The 24238-nt window shown below is 42.2% G+C and overlaps 1 protein-coding gene and 1 long non-coding RNA gene across 3 annotated transcripts in view; one reads left to right on the forward strand and one right to left on the reverse strand.

The window, feature by feature from the left end:
* Window positions 1-24238, forward strand: part of DRD2 (dopamine receptor D2) — a 106594-nt gene that overhangs the window by 78095 nt on the left and 4261 nt on the right. Inside the window, exons 3-6 of the mRNA XM_072611081.1 lie at window positions 10924-11033; window positions 12871-13007; window positions 14479-14669; window positions 16188-16274. Of these exons, the coding sequence (XP_072467182.1) occupies window positions 10924-11033; window positions 12871-13007; window positions 14479-14669; window positions 16188-16274 (525 nt within the window). The remainder of the gene's footprint in view (window positions 1-10923; window positions 11034-12870; window positions 13008-14478; window positions 14670-16187; window positions 16275-24238) is intronic.
* Window positions 14061-23907, reverse strand: LOC140505262 (uncharacterized). Of its 2 annotated transcripts, XR_011967431.1 has the most exons (3): window positions 23420-23907; window positions 21641-21745; window positions 14061-15071 (listed from the first exon to the last, which is right to left on the reverse strand). It is a non-coding gene; the product is annotated as an uncharacterized lncRNA (long non-coding RNA). The 2 variants fall into 2 exon arrangements; XR_011967430.1 differs by having other exon boundaries at window positions 21641-23907.

Raw genomic sequence — 24238 nt, forward strand, 5'->3', positions numbered from 1 at the left:
TTAAAAAAAGGCAGGTCAGTAGTCTGAGCCATTACTTTACTTTTTACTATTTACATTACATTACAATACTCTTTCCATTGTACTAGAGTTTCAGTCCCTGAATATTATTGCTTTTCCCCTGACGTAATCGAGGCTAATTTCATTACACACAGCTCTGCCAAGAGACAGAGCCTTAAATCCCCAGAGACAAGGCAGAGGCCACTGCTGCAAGGGAGAGACTCCCTGCAGGGCTGCAATTGACCAATGCAGGGCGGGGCCACCCCAACATTCTGGGGTGGGGATGCGAGTAGGGGATCATACAGGAGCGGCAAAAGAGAGGAATGGATCACCAAGCATTGTCCCTCTCCCACCTTCTGTCCATGATGCCTTTTCTCTGGGATTCACAGACCCAGATGAGGTTGGGCAGTGGGGGGTGGGTCGGATAGATTCACCCATGCACACAATAATGGGTTCAGCTGCTGCTCGGGCCTCTCAGCAACTCTGGAAGCAAAATGACTGAGAGGGTGGCTGAGAATGGGTGTACCTACTGGTGACTGGCCCAACCCCTGATGTAAACAGGACCAACAGTGAGGGGTCAGGGTTCTAGGGAATTTCTATGGTCCAGAATCTAGATCATTGAAATGGTGACCATAACCAGGACCTGGTGATCTCCCTTAGGAGTTCTCACACTCCATAGAGCAGGCAGCTCAAGCCTCTGCCTTCTTCTTGGCCTGGTTTTTAAAGCAGAAAGACAAATGAGAGGAAGTCACTACCTTCATCCCCAAGCCAAAGGAGGAATGTCTTAGTTTTGCTGTCCATATGCTCTTAAGGGAAGAAATTGCCATTATTCTGATGGCCCCACCTATATTGCTGGCAGATTCAGTCTACAGGGTTTTGGTGAATACACAGGCTATGTTGGTGCCAGGGGTACTTGTCCCTAACATTCCTCAGATGGGTTCTATCTAGACCTCTGGGCTTAGATCCAGCTACAATGGATAGAGGGAAGAACTTGAAGTCAGTAAAATCTGAGTTCAAATCCTACCTTGATCACTTTCGAGAGATAGGCAAGTCACTTAACCTCTCTCAGCCTCAATTTCCCCATATGCAAAATGGAGAAAGTAGCACACCCACCTCATAGGACTGTCATGAAGATCGACTGAGATAAATGTATAAAGTCTTCTGCAAATCTTAAAGTGCCAGATAAGTGTTGAGCTGTTGTTATCCTCATCACAATTGTTCTTATAGCCCCACTTACTAGGCATCACTGCGGTAACAAGCTGTGTCCCAGGACTCTAAGTCTGGGGCATTTTAAATGGTCCCAACCTGGTCATCATTCTGCTTACCATTAAAAGATTTACAAAGCTTTTCCCTGACATCAGCACTTAGAAGTAGATAGTAAAGAATTACCATCTCCATTTTGTAGATGAGGAAACTGAGAAGTTGACAGACTTGCTTATGGTCACACAGGGGCCATCACAGCTCAGATAGGAATCCAGGTCTCTTGACTTCAAATCTGGGTGTTTTTCCATGACATAATAGTTGTCTCTTCTAGGCTACTCTGTTTACAAGCCAGATCACACCTAACCTACTCCAGACAGACAGTGAAACAGCTTATTTCTTTAAGATGACTAAGGGAAAAAGATGTTCCAATCTCCCTTAGTCATCCATATCTGTGTCCTCTAACCCTCAATCCTAACAAGTTCTTGCTTAGAGCTGACCTAAATCCGTCTTCTCCAATTGATCCAATGTCCATAACAAAACCCCTATTGGAAGGAATCATTGTCCACACCTATTTCTTTGGGAAATAGATGTATTTAATGTCTCTCACTTATGTTGAATATTAGGGCAGCAGACATAAAAAAAAAAAAATCAGAGAGTAGCAAGCAAACCCAGCCCTCCCTAAGGTTAGAAGGTTGCCCAACAGAGGCTGGAAAGACCAGCTGCTTATAACAAAAAGGTGAGAACTTTGCAGCTGGTATGAGAAGTATCCTAGTAGCATAAATTGTTCCCCACTCCCCACCCACCACCTCAGACACAGCTATAGAGTCCCAAATAAACTGAGTTACTCCCTTGGAATTCTGGGAAAAGAGAATAAGAAGTCACCAGAAGATAGGAATTCTTTGTTAAGTCTTTTTTCAGTCCTGCTGACTCTCTGTGACCCCATTTGGGCTTTTCTTGGTAAAGATACTGGAGTGGTTGGCCATTTTCTTCTCCAACTCATATTACAGAGGAGGAAACTGAGGCAAACAGGGTTTGCCCAGGCTCACTTGCCCAGGGTCACGTAACTACTAAGTGTCTGAGGCCAGAGTTGAACTCATGAAAATGAATCTTCCTGACTCAGGGCCCAGGGTGCTATCCACTGCCCCACCTAGAGATCATTCTGTCTGTGCTTGATTTGGAGTCTGACCTTGGGCAACTCACAACCTCTTTGGGCCTCATTTTCTTCAACTGACAAGGGAGTGTAGGTGTACATTACATGAGATAAGCTCTGATGATCTGTCCTGCTCTAAATCTATAATCTTATGAGTCAGAGACCAAGTGTGAAAACCTGGAGTAGTGGTCTTTGAATTCTTTTGATTGTACCCTCATTAGTCAAAATATATTTTTCATGGTGGTTATGCTGGGGGATGGATGTCAAGCTCAGAAGGAAGAAGGTTGAGAACTTGAGGTGTGGATGGAGGGAGTAATGGACCATGCAGCAGGTAAAGGAAAAGTGCAGTTGTAGTGGAATCAGCCCTTGATTGACTAGTACCTGTCTTCCAAACCCCCAGATAGTTGATAGCACACTTAGGGGCTCCTGGCCACCACTTTGGAAACTCCTAGTTTAGAAGGGAAGGTGTGCAGTGATATGGGGAATGAAGGCAGAAAAGGACTATAGAACTTCTGGGATGTCTCTGTAACTCATGCAAACATCCTTACCCAGACAAACACATATCCAGAGTCCCCTGAGGCACAGGTGTCTGGTGCTCCCTGTTGCACCATCTAAGGCATGGGAATGAAATGACCAGATACCAGGAACTCCCTGGTCCTCTCTTAGCTTTGTCCAGCTCCCAGTTAATCCATGACCCAGCCTCAAAGTCTCCCAGGGGTCAGAGAAACAATATTCTCTGGCTCCCACCCAGGGCCTGTAAGAACAAGCTTTGGCCTATGTTTTGTGGACCAGTCCCACCCCTAAGAGAAAAATATCTAGCCTGGCTCCCTCTAAAGCCATAACTACAAATCTTAGCATTCAGGGTAAAGGGTCAGTATAATGAAGCATAGTGGATAGTGTGCTGGACTTGAAGTTATTTAGCAAGACCTGGGTTGAAATCCCACCTCTGGCTACAAGTCATGTAATCTTGAGCTGCATGACCTTTAATCTCTCTTAGCCTCAGGTTCCTTTTTTTTTTTTTAATGAAGGAGTTTGAACTTAATGACCTCTAAAGTCCCATAATCCTAAAAAGGGAACTGGGACCCATCATCTACAAGTTAATTAAGGTATGGAGTTGGCAGGGGCCAGGAGGGGAGGAAGAAACAGGGATATAGTGGACAGTGTGACAATGGGAGTAGTCCAAGGTCCAAGGTCCCTCTGCCAGCCCACAAGCCTTACTCTTTCCCAAAACCCACCTTTGCCCCCAACTTCCACTGGATTGTCAGGCATTTGAGGCTCCAGAGGCATGAGGTATAGAGAGGGTGGTCTGTTGACCACAGTGGAAAGGAGTTTACCACCTCCAGGAAGTACTTAACCACAAATATCAGTGCCTAAGATACTGCCTGACCTACTCTACTTACAGCTCACTCCCTATTCACATAGGAACACAGAATCATAGATTTAGAGCTGGGCTGAACTTTACAGGTCATTCTAAACTATATGTATAAATCTAAACTCCTAGACATCTAAATGCCTCTCAGGTCCTCGGATCACAAATTCTTACTTGTAAGAAATCAGGCTTGAATGAAGCAAAAGCATGAACAATTTACATTGGTGTGGTGTCATGGAAGGAGCATGGGACTGGAGTTCTTGATCTAACTCTTTCACTAACTGTCCATGGGAACCTGAAAAATTATTTTGCTTCTCTGAGCCTCGGTTTCCTCATCTGTAAAATTAGGAATGATTTCTGAGATTCCTTCCAGACATAAAATTCTAGGAGTATACCATTTGACTATCTTTTTTTCTCTACCTTCTACCCAATGAGACATTTTTAGAGTTTAGAAGGATTTAGGACCCAGGAAAAGGCAAAAAAAAAAAAAAGGCCATCCTGAACAAATGAATGAAAATTCATTATTAAGCACCTACCAACTCTGGGCATATCCTTAAGCTTTAGTTCTGGGCAGCTAGCTGGCAGAGTGGAAACAGTACTGGACCACCTGGGGTCAGGAAGTCCCGAGTTCAAGTCCTTCCACAGATACTTACAATGTGACCCTGGGCAAGTGACTGAATCTCTCCCAGACTCATTTCCCCCTTCTGTAAAATGAGGATAATAACAATAGCCCCTTCCTCCCAGATATAACTACATAAAGCACCTGGGAACCACGAAGTACTATATAAAAGTTATTATCATTTCTATTTCCTCTAACCTCTTTTGATGATCTCATAAGTCATAGGTTTAACTGTCATCTCTAGGCATGTGGTTCTGAGATCTATGTGTCTAGCCCTATTCTCTCTCTCTCTCCCTCCCTTCCCACCATCTGTCTCTGTCTTTGTCTATCTGTCTGTCTTCCTCTATGTGTCTCTCTCTGTATGTCTTTCTCTTTCTCCCTTCTCTCTGTCTCTGTGTCTTCATCTTGTCCCTCTCCCTCCCCATCTCTCCCTCCTCGCCCCCACCTTTCTCTGTCTCTCTCCCTGTCTCTCCAGTCCTGCATAACCAACTATCTATTGTACATTTCAAACTGGATGTCTAACAGGCATCTCAAGCTTAACATGTTCAAAGCAGAATTCATTATCTTTACCCTAAAACCTTCCCTACTAGCAAATCTCCCCATTTCTGGCATCTTCATTCTTCTAGTCATCCAGGTTCATAACCTTGAAGTCATCCTCAGTCCCACCTTCTCTCACCCAACATATCTATTTAGTTGCCAGATCTTGCCATTTCTACCTCCACTACATCTCTCACATCTATCCTTTTTGGTCTATTACAAAGTCTTCACCTTAGTTCAGGTCTGGGTTAAACTATTGTAATAACTTCCTAATTGGTCTCCCTGCCTCAAATCTTTCACCTTGTTAATACCTCTTCTACTCAGTTGCCAAAGTGATTTTCCTCAAGTACAGATCTGACCACATCACTGTCCCACTCAGCAAACCCCAGTGGTTCCCTATTGCTTCTAGGAAAAAATATAAAATCTTTTGTTTAACTCTGAGCAACCTTACTTGCCAGCCTAATTATATATATATATACATATATATGTATGTATATATGTATATGTATATATATGTGTGTGTGTATGTATATATATCACTCCCCTTCCCATACTCTATGGTCCAGCCAAACTATTCTTTTCTCTCTTCTTTACATACAGAATTTCATGTCTTGTTTCCATTACTTTTCATCACATTCTACCCTCATTTACACCTCAGCCTGAGGGGTTGGGGAAGAGGGAAATCAGACAAGCCATAAGAGATTTCTAATTTGCTTCCTTCAAGATGGCTTCAAGATCATCTTCTCCAAAAAGTCTTTCCTGATCCATCCAGCTGCTAGGACCCTCTCTCTCTCTCTCCGTATCTTATGTTTATTTTACATCTAGGTACTTCTTGTCTCATTCAAAGAATATTAAGCTTCTTGAGGTCAAGGATTACTTCATTTTTGTCATTACATCTCTAGTGTCTAGCCTCTGTCTCACACTTGGTATATGTTTAATAAATGCTTTCTCTTAATTGATTCATTACTAGGTGCCAGGTACTGTAGTAACCTCTACAAATATACATACAAAGTGAGACAGTCTTTTCCCACAAGAAGATTATATTCTAGCAAATAGGAGGAGAGAAATCATTTATGAGAGCTGAAATAGCAAAGGAGGTGGTGTGTCTGGAAAGTCACAGGGATGATAAGTGAGTTGATGCATAGGGCAACACTTTGACATGCCCTTTTCAGGAACGCTGATAATATGGTAGTATTGCTTTGATTGCTGAGACCAGAGCAAGAGGTGGCAAGACAGAGGACATATATAGACAGATAGCAATATGGATAGTTTGGATGGATGTGAAGCATGGTCTAGCCTGGAGGTCTGGGGATCACTACATAAAGTGGTCTACCTGAATGGGTTCTAGAACTAAGTGAAGGCCTTAACTTTTCCTCCAACAAGGGGTATTTTTTTTGTCTGTCAGGCCCAGAAATGCTGCTCTAAACAGGGTGGGAGCAGAGTGAATGGCAAGATGGTTGAACTGGCTGGTTGACTGGGATAAGGATCACATGAAGGAAATGTTATTGTCATCACCCATTCTCTCTGTTTTTCTCCTGTAAGCCTAGGTAGGATGGGAAGGGGCAAGAAAGGGAAAAAGTATTTAATAGGTACCTGCTATTTACTAGGCACTATGCCAAAAGCTTTGCAAATATCTCATTTGATCCTCAAAACAACCTTCTGAGGTAGGTACTATTATTATCCCCGTTTTTGCAATGAGGAAACTGAGGCAGGCAGCAGTTAAGTGATTTGACCAGGATCACACAGCTCCTAAGTGTCTGAGGCAGGATTTGAACTCACCTTCCTGCTTCCAAGTCTACCATTCTTACCCACTACCCCATCTAACTGCCTCTAATAACCTGCTCCTTTTCACATGGATAAGTATAAGGTGCCCCATCACTATTGGCACAACGCCCAAATCCCTTTCCCCAGAGAAAGCTTCTGAGACTGGGAAGCAGCCACTAGCTAATGAGGACTGGACAAAGCATCCTTTGCAGGTAAAAAAAAATGTGCTTCTATTCTGTCTGATGGTTTTCCTCTTCCCACAGGCCTTATGATGGCCCATCCAGCTGTCATTCAGATATCATTAAAGAGCCTCCCCCCATCTTGTTAGCACATCTGTCTCCCAAACAGCTCCCAAGGAAGACCAGGACACCCAGGAGAAGAATCTCCAAGTCATCTTTCTATTTCAGAACCCAAACGATAATACCCTGGGGAAAGGTTTCCTGTCTTGCAAGGAGAGACTTCTCTCCTCAGCATCTGGCAATAGCTGCTCCAGTGCCCACTATCGGGCTTAAATGCTGAGTTTGGTTTCATGCCCCAGAGCCTGAAAAAGCAGTGACTGGAACAGGACAAGTTATAATTAGTCCCCACATTATGACATGTGTCAGAGTCAGCACTATTCAACTCCACGTCTCCAGGAGGGAGAGGGAAACATTTCTTTCTTGCCTGTTTTATTTTTTTGTCTTCTATGGTTAAAAGCAAAAAAAAAAAAAAATCAGCCCAGTTGTATGAGCTTTTGGGGAAAGTTGTACCCTAACCTTCCTCCCACCTAATCCCCATGGACTACATTCACTTCAAATAGAGAGTTGGGCTTTCATTGGAGTATGGAGGGAGTGGGTCAGTGCTCAAAGTCTTTCCTTCCTCTGGGCTCTCCTACTGACTCTATGGACTTAGTGCACCAGGGCACCGAAGCCTCCTCACACTGGAGTATCACTTCTCCCTTGCAGCCCCTTCCTCTGAGTGGTCAGTTCCTCCTAGACCCTCTCTTTAAGGAAAATGCTCAGGCTAACCCCATTAACTTTTTCATTCCTCCCTAAGCTCTCTATGGACATTCCTCACTATGCCCCTGCAGAGTATCATCACTCTCCCTCCCTTCTTCCCATTCAGTTTATTTTTACATTATCTTCCCTCACTGAAATGTAAGCTCCTTCAGGGCAGGGCTATTTTTCTTTTGTTTTTATTTGTATTTCCAGTTTAGTACAGTGTCTGACATAGTAAGGGCTTCATAAATGTTTATTGATTATAGAAGGATTTCCTAACACTGAAGGGTTTGAGATATTAGAATATGACCAAGGCAAGGTTGTGACATCATCTTTTAGGAGACTTCTTTGGTACTGTAGAAAGATGAAAGAATTAGAATTGGCTTTGTCATTTACTGAGCATATGACCTTGGGCAAGCCACTTAATTTCTTTGAACCTCAGTTCTGGTGTCATCAAGAAGCATTTGTTAAGCTTTACTGACACTGGGCAAGTTACTAATTTGATGTGGTGTAATTCATTTCATCTATTGTCCACCTAGTACTGGGCACTATGCTGGGCACTCAGGATACAAAGACAAAACCATTTGGATGGTGATTACTAACAAATGAGGAATCAGGAAAGACCTCTACTAGAAAGTAGAACTTGAATTGAGCCTTGAAGGGAGCCAGTGGAAAAAATGTTGAACAAAGAGTAGAGGAGCCACAGTGAAATCCTGGTATTTCCTGCTTTAGTGACAAACACATTACCTCTCTGGCCTTAGTTTCCTCATCTGTAAAATGTGGGGGTTAGACTAGATGCTCTCTAACCTCCTTTCCAGCTCTAAATCTATTTGTGACTTCTCAGAGCGCGAGTTTCTATATCTGTAAAATGGAGACAACACCACGAGCACTAATCCACTTCATGGAAGGTGAGGAAAATAAAGAGTTTATAAACCACATAAGTGCTATAGAAACTGGAGCTGTTAAATGTTGTTGTTGATGTTGACGGTGCTTATGATGGAGGTCATGAAGATGATGGTGGTGATGATGATGGTGGTCATGAAGATGATGATGGTGGTGGCAATAATAGTGATGATGATGATGGTGGTAATGGAAGGGATGAAAATAGTAATGATGGTGATGATGATGATGGTGGTAATGATGATGGTGGTGGCAATAACAGTGATGATGATGATGGTAATGGAAGGGATGAAAATAGTAATGATGCTGATGATGATGATGGTGGTAATGATGATGGTGGTGGCAATAACAGTGATGATGATGATGGTGGTAATGGAAGGGATGAAAATAGTAATGATGGTGATGATGATGATGGTGGTAATGATGATGGTGGTGGCAATAATGATGATGATGGTGATTGTAGTAGGTACAATAAGATGAATATGGGTAAATACCTGCCTTGCCTCCTTCACAGTTTTGTTGTAAGTTTCAAATAATAGTCATAGTTAGAATTTATGTGGCACCTTCAGGCTTACAAAGTGCTTCGCAAATATTATCTTATTTGATCCTTCCAACAAGTCCATGAAGTGAATGCTAGTATTATCCCCATTTTATAAATTAGGAAACTGAAGCGACAGAGGCTAAACAACTTGCCCAGGATCACATAGCTAGTAAGTATCTCAGGCAGGATCTGAATCCAGGTTTTCCTGACTCCAGGCCTATCACTCCATACACCAAACCACTTGTCTGACTTATGAGGGAACCTTCAAAGTTCCCAACTACCCTGTATGTGCTAGGACTACTCTGACCTATGTGACTGAGGGCCCTGAATTTCCCTTCTTGAAGCTTTCTTCTTACTTTCTTAAAATTGAAAGCATGATTGTACTCTCCTGGGCTTTCTCCAAACTGCTTCTCAGGTATTGCTTCATAGGCCCTCACAATATAGGGAAGGGAAAGCCTTTAAGATTCCTTCCAGATCTAAGCCTATGATCCTAGTCATTTCATTAACAAGTGCCTTGCCTGCCATCATATGCTATAAGTAAAAGATCAGTGCCACCCCATCCCCCCCAGCTCTGATCCCAAGTTCAATCTATGAATCTCTTCCAAGGCAGACTTGCCAGATGGCCTGTCTTCTCAGAGATCTTGTGAGCCTCTATCCACAATGTTCCCCTGTCATACTCTGGACAGGATGTAGGGGATGGGATCAAGAACTATTAATGGGGTGAAACTTCAGATCCACCAACGTGGTGTGCAAGACTGTGGTTTAGAGAGATCCTGGAGCTTGTTGCTAAGGAAAACGTGTCTACCTCCTAAAAAGTCAATTAGTCACTAGATATTTATAGAATTACATGAGGGATGCCATATATATCTGTGCTTACTGTAAATTTATGGTCATTGATTGCCAGACACAATAGCTTGTAAGACTGAGAGATCAGGAGAATGACACAGAACAGTATACGTGATTTTGGCAAGGAATCTAACAGTCTTTCATACTGAGTGTGTGAAAGAGATGGTGAGATAAGGGCTAGACTGGAGTAAAGTTAGATTCAGAATTGGTTGAATGACTACACTCAAAGAATAATTGACATAAAAGGAAGTTTCCATTGAAGTGTTTCACAGATCTGTGCTTGGTCTTCAGCTGTTTAGTTTTTTTATTAATGACCTTTGATAAAGGTATTGATGTCATGTACCTCCGAGGGACTGAGGCCCTCCTTTTGTTTATATTTTTGTATTTTCAGTGCCTGAGATATGTTGTTGTTGTTCAGTCCTGTCTGATTCTTTGTGACCCCATTTTGGGGTTTCCTTAGCAAAGATACTAGAATGGTTTGCCATTTTCTTCTCCAGGTCATTTTATAGATGAGGAAACTGAGGCAAAGAGGGTTAAATGATTTGCCCAGAGCTACACAACTAGTAAGCATCTCAGTCTGGATTTGAACTCAGGTCTTCCTGACTCCAGGCCCTTCTACTGCACCTCCTACCTGCCCAGGAAGTACTTAATAAATGCTTATTTGATTGATATTGAACCCACCAAATCTGCAGATGGCATGAAGTTGGGAGGGACAGTTAATACTGGATAACAAAGTACAGATTCAAAAATGATAGAGGCTAGCACAATGGAAAAATATTTAAGGCCTTGAGTGGATAATAAACTCAATACACATCAACAGTATGATATAGCAACCCAAAAATTTAATTTAATCTCAGGCTACTTTAAACAGAAGTCTAAGGTACTCTGGAATAAGGGGGATGATGACCCTGATATATTCTGCTCTGGTTAGAACTTGGTTCTAATATTGTGCTGAGTTCTGGGAGTTGTATTTTAAGAAGACCATAGACAGAAGAAACCAAAGCTTTGCTCTCTTGCCAGGTGGTGGGAGAGTGGAAGTTCAGTCGGATTCACTGTGATATCTTCGTCACCCTGGATGTCATGATGTGCACTGCAAGCATCCTCAACCTCTGCGCCATCAGCATCGACAGGTGAGAGCCCAGCTTAGGTGGCAGGAAAGGAGAATGAGTCACTCCCCTGTAGGTTGCTTTCTGTTGTCTTACCCAGTGGAGTTTGTCCTGTCCTTGAATTCATTGAGAAAGGAAATTTGGGGCTCCATTTTCCAGCCTTGCAGCTTGGTCCCTGAACAAGTAGAGGTGGAGATTGATGGAACTTTTGGGAACACTTAGAGCAACAACCCAATCTCATGACAAGTAGGAAAGGAGCATTGATCTGAGGATCCTTGCTGGGATCACATGCAATAGAAAACTGGGAGGCTGAGACCAAAGCTTATTTCAATCAATCAGTAATTAAAAATTTGAATTAATTAGACTGTAACTATTAATTTTGGTGTCTACCTTCACAACATCTTTTCTCTATGATGCCTTTTCTCCATTCAAATAGCCAAAGCCCTGGTGCACAGCCTTCTCACCCCAATCGTGAACTGTTGACAATGGGGCTGTCTCCAGTCATCTTGATCTATATCTTGCCCCTGGACCCAGCTCTAGAGGAGAAAATGATGCTAGTGACCTTGTATAGCCCTCCCTCACTTAAATCCAGTTCATTTGCCAGTGATGGCATCACCTTCCTGATATCATGGTCCACTTTGAGAATGAAGGACAAAGAATAACTAGTGACAATAAATAGCCTTCTCTTTGGTCTCCCTTCCTCAAGTCTCTCTCCACTCTAGTCTATTGCTCACTTCGGCTGTCAGACTAATATTCCTAAAATGTGGGTCCTGATTGTGTCCCACCCTCCCTGATTCAATAAATTCCAGTTGCTCCCTGCTACCTCCAGGATCAAATATAAACTCCTCTGATAAACATTTAAAGCTCTGCATAACCTGGTGCTTTTCTACTTTTCCAGGCTTCCTAGACCTTATTGCCTCCCATGTGGCCTAAGATGTTGGTGATCTGATTACAAGGGCCTTCTTGCTATTTCTCTCTCATGATGTATCATCTTATAACTTGGAGTCTTGTTACTACTGTTCTCTATGCCTAGAATGTTTTCTCTCCTCACCTCTGCCTCTTGGCTTCCATTGTTTTCTTCAAGAGCAAATTCAAATTCTATTTCCTACAAGAAGCTTTCCTGGTGTCCCCCTCTGCTAGTGCCTACCCTCTGAAATTGCCTTTCATTTACACTCTATTTATCTTATATATATATATATATTTTTCCATCAGTCAATAAAGATTTATTAAATGCCTACTATGTTCCAGGCACTGTGCTAAGATATATGGATACAAAAAGAGGCAAAAGCTTGTCCCTGAGCTCAAGGAACTTACAGTCAGACTGGGGAGACAACATGCAAACAAACATGAGTGTATGTATATATACATACACTCATGCAAACAAACATGAGTGTATGTATATATACATATATACACACATACATGTATATATACACATATATGTATATATATATGGCACCAGCTCCTTAGTAAGTATATATAACAAATGTTGACTGAATTGAGCACTATGTTAGTCTCTGTAGAAGATTCAAACAAATGACTCAATTCAATTTAGCAGGAATTTATTGAATGCCTAATATAGGACAGGCATTATCCTAAAGGGTGAAGATATGGATAAAAATAAAAAAAAATAATTCTGCCTTCAAGGAGCATCTATTCTATTGGGGGAAGGGAGAGTCCATCATGGATCATGAGATTATAGACCACAGATTGGAGTCATCTTGTGGAAAAGGGCCCTGAAGGGTGGATGGGTAAGTGAATAGTCCAAGAAGCCAGGAGGTATCAGATGGTCTGCCTCTTTCCTCCTTCTCTCCTCTTCACTCCTTTGATAAGTCTCTCACTCTAATCCTGACCACTTTAGGTACACAGCAGTAGCAATGCCAATGCTCTACAATACCCGCTACAGCTCCAAGCGTCGAGTTACTGTCATGATCACCGTTGTCTGGGTTCTGTCCTTTGCCATCTCCTGCCCGCTGCTCTTTGGACTCAACAATCCAGGTAAAGCCAGCCGTATCTACCTGGTGCCCCTAGGAGGCCCAGTTGGTGCACCAATTGGGATGGAGAGATCTTTCAGATACTGAACAGGGAGATGCCTGTTCTTGGAGGGGAGCATGTACTACCCTGGCTATATTGACCGTGGGCAGTCATTGTTCCCCAAGCAACTGAGACTCTAAGTTGCAGAGGAGTTATTAGTCTGTATCAGTAAAGGGAGTTTTTAATCCTGAACTTCCTTATGCTAACGGAGTCACAGGCCCAGAGTCCTTCCCTGCCCCAAGACCCAAAAGAATACTGTTTACATGGTATGCCTAACATTCCATTAGGTGAGTCATTACCTTGGGAGCTTTTTATAATAAAGCTGTGGCCTTGGTCTAGTGAGAATCTGGTGGAGCTAGGAGGCACTGATTTAAATAATAATTGAGCCCTATTTCATGCCAGAAGCCTATGTTAATTATTGTGGGGAACATAATGGAAATGTAAGATATATTCTATGCCCTGGAGGGGCTTAATTATGGATACAAGGTTATTTAAGGAGAGTGACAAGAATGGTGAAGGAACCAGAGATTGTGCTATAGGAGGTGTTCAAAGGAACTAGGGATATTTGGTCTGGAGAAAGATTGAGGGAGGGACGTGATATCTAAGTACCTTGAGTACCTGATGGACTGTTAGGTCAAAAATTAGATTTGTTTTGTCTGCTTAGCCTCAGAGAACAAAATAAAGGAGTAATGGATGAATCTATAAAGAAGGGAAGATTTCAATTTCCATATAAAGAACAATTTTCTAACATTTATAGTTATCCCACAGAAGAGTTGTCTGTCCTGAGAGGCAATAGGTTGCCCCTCAGTAGAGGCCTTTAGGCAGAGGCTGGGTAACCACTTGTTGGGATGCCCTGAAGAGAATTCATATTCAGGTTTCCAGCTGGAGTTGGGCCAAATGACCTCTGAGGTCCCTCTCAGATCTTTGATTCTCACTCACAGAAGACAACCAATGAGCAAGGCAGACCATGACCAAGTATGAAGTAAGTAGGGAAGTACTTAACATCCAAACACTCTATTAATCAGCAAGCATTTATTGTTATATTATATGCCAGATACTGGGAATATAAGTACAGAGGATAAGCAATTCCTGCTTGCAATGAGCTGATGTTCAGTACTATCTATGAGAGCTTTAGGAGTTCAGAGACTACAGGGTGAAAGAGGGGCTTGGGATCATCAGGAAAGGTTTCATGGGGCAGGTGAGACGAGGATGGGAGAAATTTGGCTAGAAAGAGGGGACAAAGAAATAATTTCAAAGGCTGGAATGACCATAGACTATTGGGAAGCTGTGAGAAGTCAACTGTCATTGCAGAAGGTTGATACTGGAGAGCAATGGGAGAGAAGGTTGACTGGGGATGGATTATGGAGAGGTCTTGAATGCCAGGCTGAGGAAATTGAGCCCAGCTGACAATCCTGTCTGCTTTTATTTTCCCCAGATCAGAAAGATTGCGTCATTGCCAATCCTGCCTTCGTTGTCTACTCCTCGATCGTCTCCTTCTATGTGCCCTTCATTGTTACCCTGCTCGTCTATGTTCAAATCTATATTGTCCTTCGAAAACGCCGGAAACGTGTCAACACCAAGCGCAGCAGCCGGGGGCTGGAGTCTGATGCACAGGCTCCACTCAAGGTTTTCTCTCATTGGCATTTCCTTATTCCATCCCACTCTACCAGGCCTTAGTGCTGACTCACCCACCTAAGCTCCTCTGCTTCCCTCCCTAGATCTGTTTTCTGTCCAGGGCCATGTAAAATGCTATAGACAATCTTGGTTACTCAGGAGCCCAAACCAGATTTTCTAGGCAAGGATGACCAAACCTGACCCAGAGGGTTCTGGGGGAGCTTGCCTAGGAGTGAATCCAATGACAGGGACCATGTGCAGGAATCTGGTGTTAATGGAACATCAGGACACATACAGAAGTGATTAAGGGGAGATATAGTCTTGTAGCTGAGGAATGATGTCTCAGCGTGGCTATGGCTATATTCAGAACTGCTGTGCAAACCAATGAACTTCTCTGGGCCTCAGTTTCTCCATCTGTAAATGAGGGGTTGGTTAGACAACATGATCATCAAAGTCCCTCCTAGCTCTAAATCTATGATTCTAGAGTCATGTTATCAGAGACTTTTAATACACTTTCTCCATCCCTGAAGAGTTTTTAATATTATTGTTTTGTTCTCAGAATGGCCCTTGTATTCTTCTCTCTAGGTCCTTTGGATCTTCTGAAGATTCTAGGTCTCCCCTTTACTTCTTCTTTGCTCTTTTCCCCCATTTGGTTTTCTGGCCCTCCAAACCCCTACCACCTTTCTGCCATTCAATCTCTTTGCCCCTTACCTGTTCCTGTCTCAACCTTCCCTTCCTCTGATTCCTATTTCCTCTAAACCTTTCCCTGCCCAACCTATCTCCCATTTCTCTGATTTGTTTTCACACGCATGCACGCATGCATGTGTGCATGTGTGCACCTTCCTCTGGGCTGCCCACTTTTTCATATCTACCTCAAAAGACTGACTTCTGGCAACCTTCATCCTTCTCTCTTCTGGTCTCCTTTCTGTGTGTATGTGTACATGTGTATGTATACACACACATATATATATACAGCATACATATATATATACACATGTATGTATTTGTATATATTAAAATTTAATTCAGCAAATGTTTACGGATCACCTAATACATATAGAGCACTATTCTAAACCTTCTCCTCTTTCCTCCTTTTGATCTCTCTTTTCTGACCTCTTTTCTCTCCCTCCTCATGTTTTTCTGTCTCTTCCTTCTTAACTCCCCTTTCTTCCAATGATACCCTCTTACCTTCTACTTTCTCTGCCCCCCCCTCCTTGGATGCTTCATCCTTCAGGTTTCCCTGCTTCCCTTTTGTAGCACTCACCTTGGTGTCAGGAAGTCTCTTACTAGCTGTGTTACAGTGGGGAAGTCCCTTAACCTCTCTCAGACTGTTTCCTTATCTATAAAATGAGGATAACAACAGCTCCTACCAGATAGGGTTACTATGAAGTCAAATGAAATCAAATACAGGAAAGCTCTTTGCAAACCCCAAGGCATAATGTAAATGCAATTTTTATTCTTCCTCACTTGCGTGCCCTGCCCCATCCCTACTCACCTGCCCTGTGACCTCTCCTGGCTTTCTCCCCCCAGGACAAGTGTGCTCACCCTGATGATATGAAGCTCTGCACCATCATCATGAAATCCAATGGGAGTTTCCCAGTGAACAAGAGGAAAGTGGTAGGTATTATAGGATAGAGTGTTGGACCTTACCCTCCCCAATCCCCAGGACACCCGGCAGCCCCGAGGGTACCACACAAGGGGAATGAGAAATTCTCAAACACCACCTATTCACAGTAGGGCGAGCCACACTAGGCGACCTTTGTCCTCTGTCCACCAAATTTCTTCCTCCTGATCCCCTACAAACAATATTCACAGCATTTCGGAAGATGCTGCAGACAGAATTTTCTGAGATTTTAACTTCTTAGGCTATTCTTATGGACAAGATGAAGCCACGTGGGTAAGATAGAGTAGTTGGATGGATTCAAAACTAATCTAACGGTCACATACAAAGAGTAGCAGTCATTAATATTCCCTTGTTAACTTGAAAGGAAGTCTCCAGAAGAATGCCCCAGAGATCTGTGCTTGGCCTCATGATTTTTATCAATACTCAAATAAAAGCATAGTTGCCACACTTACCAATGTGTGGATGACACATGGGAGAGTTAACTAATAGATTGGATGACTCATTATAGCCCTGGGCTGAATTGAATGAGATGAAATTTGTGGGGTTTTTGTTTTTGGTTTTTTTTTGGCTAGGCAATAAGGGTTAAGTAACTTGTTCAGGGTCACATAGCTAGTGAGTATCAAGTGTCTGAGGCTGGATTTGAACTCAGGTCCTCCTGACGCCAGAGCTGGTGCTCTTTGCACTGTGCCACCTAGCTGCCCCCGGATGAAATTTAATGGGAATAAATGTAAAGCCTTACACTTATGTTCAAGAAGTCAATTTGACAAACAAAAGAAAAGACTGGGGACTACATTAGGCACCACTATGCATGACCTTCTGTAGTGTCTACCTCGTAGGGATGTCAAAAGAATCAAGTGAGACATCGCACTTAAAACATCTTGTGAACCTCAGACACAGTACTTCTCTAAATTCACATTAACTTAAAGATTGCGTTAACTTTTTTTTTTTTTTTTTGCCAGTCTTATCACACTGGTGACTCATTTGAGATCATTTGAAAACAAATCTGGGATATTTTAGTGGACGTCAAATGAGTCAACAGTGTGATAAGTCAGGCAAAAAACAAAAAGTTAGCACAATCTTAGAGTTAATGTGAATTTAGAGAAGCATGGTATCCAAGGTTGACAAGATGTTTTAGATGCATTATCTCACTGGAACTTCTTGACAACGCTTTGACGTAGAGATACTGTGACAAGTCATGCTAATGTGGATCAATTGAAGGAACTGGGGATGTTTGGCCTAAAAATGAGAAGGTTCAGGAAAACAGACCAGCTGTCTGCAGGTGTTTGAAAGTCTGTCATGAAATATGGGGATTAGATTTGCTCAGTTTGACCTGAAGAAGTAGAACTTGGAATAATTGGTGAGAGCTGGGAAAAAAGAAAAAAAGTAACAGATTCATTGGGATATAATCAATCAGTCAATTGATCAAGTATTCATTAAGCATCTACTATATTCCTGTCACTGGGGGCAAGTGCTGGGGATACAAGTACAAATCATGAAACAATCAATCAACAAGCATTTATTAAGTGCCTACTGTATTCTAGGCACTGGGAGTAGGTGCTGGGGATACAAGTACAAATCGTGAAACAAAATTTCTTAAAAATTAGTGCTGTCCAAAAGAAGAATAAGCAATCTCTAAAAGCAGTAGTTACCCACTGTACCCATGATCTTCAGGAAAGCCTGGATGACCAGAATAATAGAACTAAAGAGTTGGATGAGATTTCAGCAGCTATCAAGTCCAGCTCATACACAGGAGTCCTTTCTATAACTTACCCTACAAGTGGTCTTCCAACCTTTGCTTGAAGACCTCCAAGAAAGGAGACCCCTCCCACCATGGGAGCCCCTTCCCCTTTTGGATCACTTCTTGGGTAGATTATAGGGAAATTTTTCTTCAGGAACGGAATTGTCCTAGATAGCCTCTGAGATCTGTTTCAACCTTGGGATTCAGTGAATCTGTATTAAGAGGCATCATGGTGCTCTGGAAAGATCAAAGGACTTAAAATTGGAGGACCTTGGTTCAAATCTTGGCTTTCCCACTTGCTACCTATGCAATCTTGGGCAAAATACTTAACCTCTCTGAGCCTCACTTTCCTCCTTTGTAAAATGAGGGGCTTGGATTGCTGACCCCTGTGGTCCCTTCCAGCTCTATATCTCTGGTCCTGGGATCAGGATTTATCCACAAAGAAATCTTGGGTTTCTAGAAGGCACACTGACATTATCGACAGCAGGAAATAACTGAGGTCACCCAGGGCCTGCAGGTGTTTGTGGCAGCAGCTGCTGATGGAAAACTGAACACATTTTCTCATTCCAGATGAGCACATTCCATAGCTCAAATTTATATGTTGTTTTGCAACACCCTTTGCATAAATCACCTCATTTGATCTTCATGATATTTGCTAACCAAATGACCTGGGGTAAGCCACTTAATATCTATGAGCCTCAGTTTCCTAATCTGCAAGATAGGTATAATATTTATTTATAGTAGCAACTCATAAAGTTGTTGTGAGGAAAGCGTGGTACATACTTCAAGAAAGTATGTCAGCTATTATAATTATTATTAATTGCCCTAAGGGACTCCCTGCAAGTGAACTCAACTTAGTTTAACAAATATTTATAGATTGCCTACAATTTTCCAGGCATTATATTAGGCCCTGGGACTACAAAGAAAAAAATAAAAATATCCTTGTCATCAAGAAGCTTACATTCTACTGGGGAATGTGGGAATACATCATGTAAATGACTAGTTAAAATAGTAAATAATTATTTTAGAAGAGAGTAAAGGAGAAAGAGAAGGAGAGAGAGAGGAGGAGGAGAGAGAAGAAAAGGGAGAGAGAGAAGGAGAGGGAGAGGGGAGAGAGAAAGGGAGAGAAAGAGAGAGAGAGGAAGAGAAAGAGGAAAAGAGAGAAGAAGAGAGAAGGAGAGAGAGAAGGAGATAGAGGGAGAGGAGAGAGGGAGAAAGGAAGAGAGAGAGAAGGAGAGAGAGATTAAGAAAAAGAAGGGTCAGGACAGGATTCCCACCAAAGGCAGTAGCTGAGGTAAGCCTTATTTATCTCTCCTGAGCTCATTTTTCTCTTTCTTTGCTCTGTCTTGGCAACCTCATCAGCATCAGTTTCCACTATGATCTCTGTGCAGATGACTCCCAATTCTCCATATCCAAGCTTCACCTCTTTCCTGAGCTCCATTTCGGAATCAGATCTCTACCTGGATAGTCTACAATTATCTCAAACTCAACATATTTAAGACCTAAATTGGTATCATTCCTCCCCAATCCACCTCTGTTCCTAACATCCTTGTTTCTATGGAGAGCACCATCAGACAGTCAATACATATAGTTATTAAAGGCCTACTACTACTAAGGGCCAAACACTACACTAAGTCATTCATACTTCACAACCTAGGACTCATTCTCTACTCCTTCCTCTCACTTATTCCCTCTCTCATACTGAATCTGTTGCCAAATATCGTTTTAGTGTTTAGTTTAGTTTAGAGTCACAGAATTTGAGAGCTGGAAAGGACTTGAGGAGCTATTTAGTCCAACGCATACCTGAAAGGAATTCCCACTATGATATGTCTCTCAAGTGATCATCTATCTCAAGTGATCATCTAGCCCCCTCTGGAAAACCTCCAGTGACAGAGACTCCATCTCTCAAGGCAGACCATGTCACTTTTGGAAAGCATTTATCATTAAAGAGATTTTCCTGATATCAATCCTAAATTCACCTCTTTGCAGCTTCTACATAGTGCTCCTCATTCTGTGCTTTGAGACCAAACAGAACAAATCCTATCTCTTTTTCACATGATAGCCCTTCAAATATTTGACAACAAGTACCCTACCCTGGACAGTTCTGTCTTCTCTAGCCAACAGGATGATGTGTCAGCAAGAAAACTAATGTGATTAGGGGCTACATTAAGAATGTACCCCCAGCTACCCAGGAATATGGAGGTGATTATCACTGTACTCTGCCCTGACCAGACCTTAGCTGGAATATGCATTCAGTTCTGGGCAGCACAGTTTAGGAAGGACGATGATCAGCTGGAAAGTGCCCAGAGAAGGGCATGACATGGGAGGATGAGTTGCTGTCCTCTGAACATTTTCCAGCTAATCATAATCCTTAAAATTCTAGCCATGGAATTTCTTTTTCCTTTTTTCCTCCCTCTCCTACCTCCCTACCCAAGAGATGGTTACCATTAGACACCAGTATGTGTGTGTGTGTGTGTGTGTGTGTGTGTGTATAACCATTCTATACATACTTCTATTTGTCAGTTCCTTTTCTTGATATAGATAGCATCTTTCTTCATAGGTTACATAGTAACTATTATACATTTTAAAAGAATAGGAAGTTGTATATAATAGATTTACAGTTTCATGTGCAATCATCTTTTTTTCTATTCTACTACATTATGGAAATGGTTTTTATTTCTTATGTTCAGAGTAGAATAAATAAGATTTTTTAAAATTCCAGCAGTGGTCTGAGTGAGGCAGAACACAAGAGTGAGCACCCCCATATTTCTGGGAGTTCTGTCTTAACGCAACCCCAAACCACATAAGCTTTCATTAAAGTCACCTAACGTTGCTGATTCTTATTTAATCTGAGTCCACCCCAGCTCTTTTTCAGGTGATAAAGCTTTTTAGCCATGCCTATCCCATCCTTTACCTGGGAGGGTGATTTTTTGAACCTCAGTGCAAGACTTGGTGCTTACCTCTATCAAATTTTATCTTATTAGATTCAACCTGATGTTCTTGCTCGTCAAAATCTTTTTGGATCCTGATTCTGTCATTCAGTGTGTTAGTTATCCTTCCCAGCTTTATATCTTCTTCAATACGTCTTACATCAATCCCCTTCTCACACCAGTCATCCTGGTTCAGGCCCTCATCGCATCTTGCCTAGACTAATATAATATTTCTTAATTGGTCCCCCTGCTTTCAGCCTCTCCCCTCTCCCATCCATCCTCCACACCGATGCCAAAATTGTTTTCCTAAATCTCAGGTATAAGCATGTCACTCTCCTGTTCAGGAAGTTTCATTTATCTTACTGTCACTAGGATAAAATAGAAATTGGCATTTATAGCCTTTTATAATCTGGTTCCAGCTTATCTTTCCAGGCTGATTACTCCCCATCACACACTCTACTTCAGCCAAACTGGCCTATTTGCTGCTCCCTGTGGATGCCATTCTATCCTCTGCCCCTGCATGCTTTCGTTTCCTAGCCCCCATACTTTGAATGCCCTCTGCCTCTGGGAACTCTTGATCCTTTCTAGGCTCAGATCAAATGCTATCTTCTCCCTTATTGTCCCAAGAATCCCTCTTCCCATCACCTGCTGAAATCACTTTGCATATATCTAGCATATATCCAATACTTACTCATCTGTGAAGATGTTGTATCCTCTTCATGGAATTCAAGTTCTATGAGGACAGGGACCATCTCGCTTTTGCATTGATTTCCCATCTTAGTTCCTAGCACTGTCCCTAGAACAAAGTAAGCACTTAATAATAACCGTTTATTTAATTGGTTGAAGGAGGGAACCCAGGAATTCTAAGGGGCAAAGGTAAAGAGGGGGTGAACTCCAGGCACAGGTAAAGGCACTGAGGAGGGAAACAAAAAGTTGAAATCAGGGCCTATCTAGTAGGTTAGTTTTCTTAGAACTGAGAGTTTAGGAAGAGATGAGTCTAAAAAGGGAGGTGTGCCCTGTGGGAAGGATTTTGTATTTTATCCTAGGGACAATCAGGGGACATGTAAGATCTTGGAGTAGGGGAACAATTTGGTCAAATGCTTATCTTAGGAATATCAATTTGTCAGTTGCGCACAGAATGGCTCAGAGAGGAGACTGGGAAGCAGAGATCCATTAGGGGTCTATTGTCAAAAAAAGGATGAGAGATGATGAGGGCTTGAACTACATTAGAGTCTGTGTGAGTAGAGAGAAGAAGACTAACATGGGGGATATGATGGAGGTAGAACTGGTATGCTCTGACAACTGATTGGAATGGGAGATGAGGGACAGGGAGCGGGGAGAGTCAGTTTGACCTGAGTGGTGTAGTCAGGTGCTAGATTGCAATAGAAGGAGAGGTGAATGTAAGGTGAAGAAGTGAAGGCAATGAGTGTAGACAGTTTGGGGTATTTTGGATTTTTTTCCCGAGTTTGGCCATGAAAGAGAAAGGAGATCTAAAGAGTGGCAGGGTTACATAAAGATTTTTGATTTTGTCTTTTTTGGTAGAGGAGACCTGAGTGTGTTTGAAAGGGATGGGAAGGGGAATGAATGAGAGAAAAAGATCAAGGGGGAAAATTCCTGCAAGAGATGGGAGACGATGGGACCAAGAGCACAAGTAGAGGGGTTAGCCTTGGCAAAAAGGAGCAACTGTTCATTAGGGATGAGAGTAAATGAGGAGAAAAAGTGGGAATAATATAGAGGGATTTTGATGTGGAGAGTGGAGAGGGAAAAGCGTTCACCACAGAGAGCTTTCTATTTTCTCAGCAAAGTAGGAGGTAAGACTCTCTGCCTATTTGTGGGAAACTCAGGGTCAAGGTCAAGGTCAATCTATCCTCAAAAAAGGAAGCTGAGGCAGTTCTCTTCTCATCTTAACATGAGCTTTCAGAAAGGAGGAAGAAGTGTGGTGTTGGAGGGGGCTTAAGAAGAGTTTTGGAACAGTTACTGTGACTACTGTGATAGAATCAGTCTGGGAAAAATTAAACTGCTTAGAGGGCAATGTGAACCCATTTGAGTAGTGTGGCATAGTAGAATGATTCAGATGATTTAAAGTCAAAGAGCTTGAATTTGAACCGCAGTTCTGACGATGATCATTGATGTGACTCGGGGCCTCAGTTTCCTCCTCATCTACAAAGTAATGTGGTTGGACTCAATCATCTTTAAGATCTCTTCCTGCTGCTGCATTGGTACATTGGGACATTAGATAAAATTAATTTGTAGTGCACCCATTCAGCATAGTTGCATGACTTTCTTCAGCAATGTTGAACAGCATGAGAGAGTAAAGGAGAAAACAGATGGTAGAAGTAACCCAGGTTTGGGATCTGGCAAAGGGTGTTTGGACACTGGGACAAAGGATTCAAGGGGAGAAGACAGCATCAAGTTGAACTTCTTTACCACAGGACTGAGGCTGGTTTGAACTCCCATATGTACCACTTACCACATGGAAGGCATGTGACCTTAGAGAAGTCATGGTGTCTCCATGGGCCCTAGTTTCTGGCCCCTGAGGGCCCTTCCCTCTTGAAGTCTATGATCCTATGGTCATGTGACTGTGAAGGGAGGAATGTGAGACCAGAGCTGGAATGAGAGGATGAGAGAAAAGAGAGAGGTAGAGAAAATGGAAGAAAAGATGAGTATGAAGACCAAGTTTAATGGCAATGAGGAAAAGAGAAGATGGAAGGGTAGTAGCTCAGGAAATCAAAGTCACAGTCTCTAGCTGGCCATAGAGGTTGTGACCTGTGTGTAGTATGAAAAACATCAGTTGTACCTTTATACATTTTACTTCTTCAATGTTCTGTCATAAAAACAAATGTACAATCCTATATACATACATACATGCACACACACATATATAGATATATGTATATATGCACATGCATATATGTACATATGTATATGCATGTGTATATATGCATACGTGCACATGCACATATATGTACGAATATATGCATATGTATGTGTGTGCATGCATGTGTGCATACACACATGTACCCACATGACTATATGTACCCAAGCACTTATCTAACACTTCTTCAGTGGATCCATAATCGAATCCACATAGATATTGGGGGATATTCCTTCCTCCAGGGCAAGTCACAGTCCATCTACTCTATCTCATCCTGAATGATTCTTGTCCCCCAGAAAGGTTCTAATTAATGTCCCAGAGATCTCACTTTAGGATTTTGGATATTTCTTGGATACCAGTCAACACTTGAACTGTCTATCTGTGATTGTTGCTATGACCCAGCACCATTTTTTC

This window comes from Notamacropus eugenii, chromosome 5 (genome assembly GCF_028372415.1).
Source record: "Notamacropus eugenii isolate mMacEug1 chromosome 5, mMacEug1.pri_v2, whole genome shotgun sequence".
Taxonomy (NCBI): Eukaryota; Metazoa; Chordata; class Mammalia; order Diprotodontia; family Macropodidae; genus Notamacropus; species Notamacropus eugenii.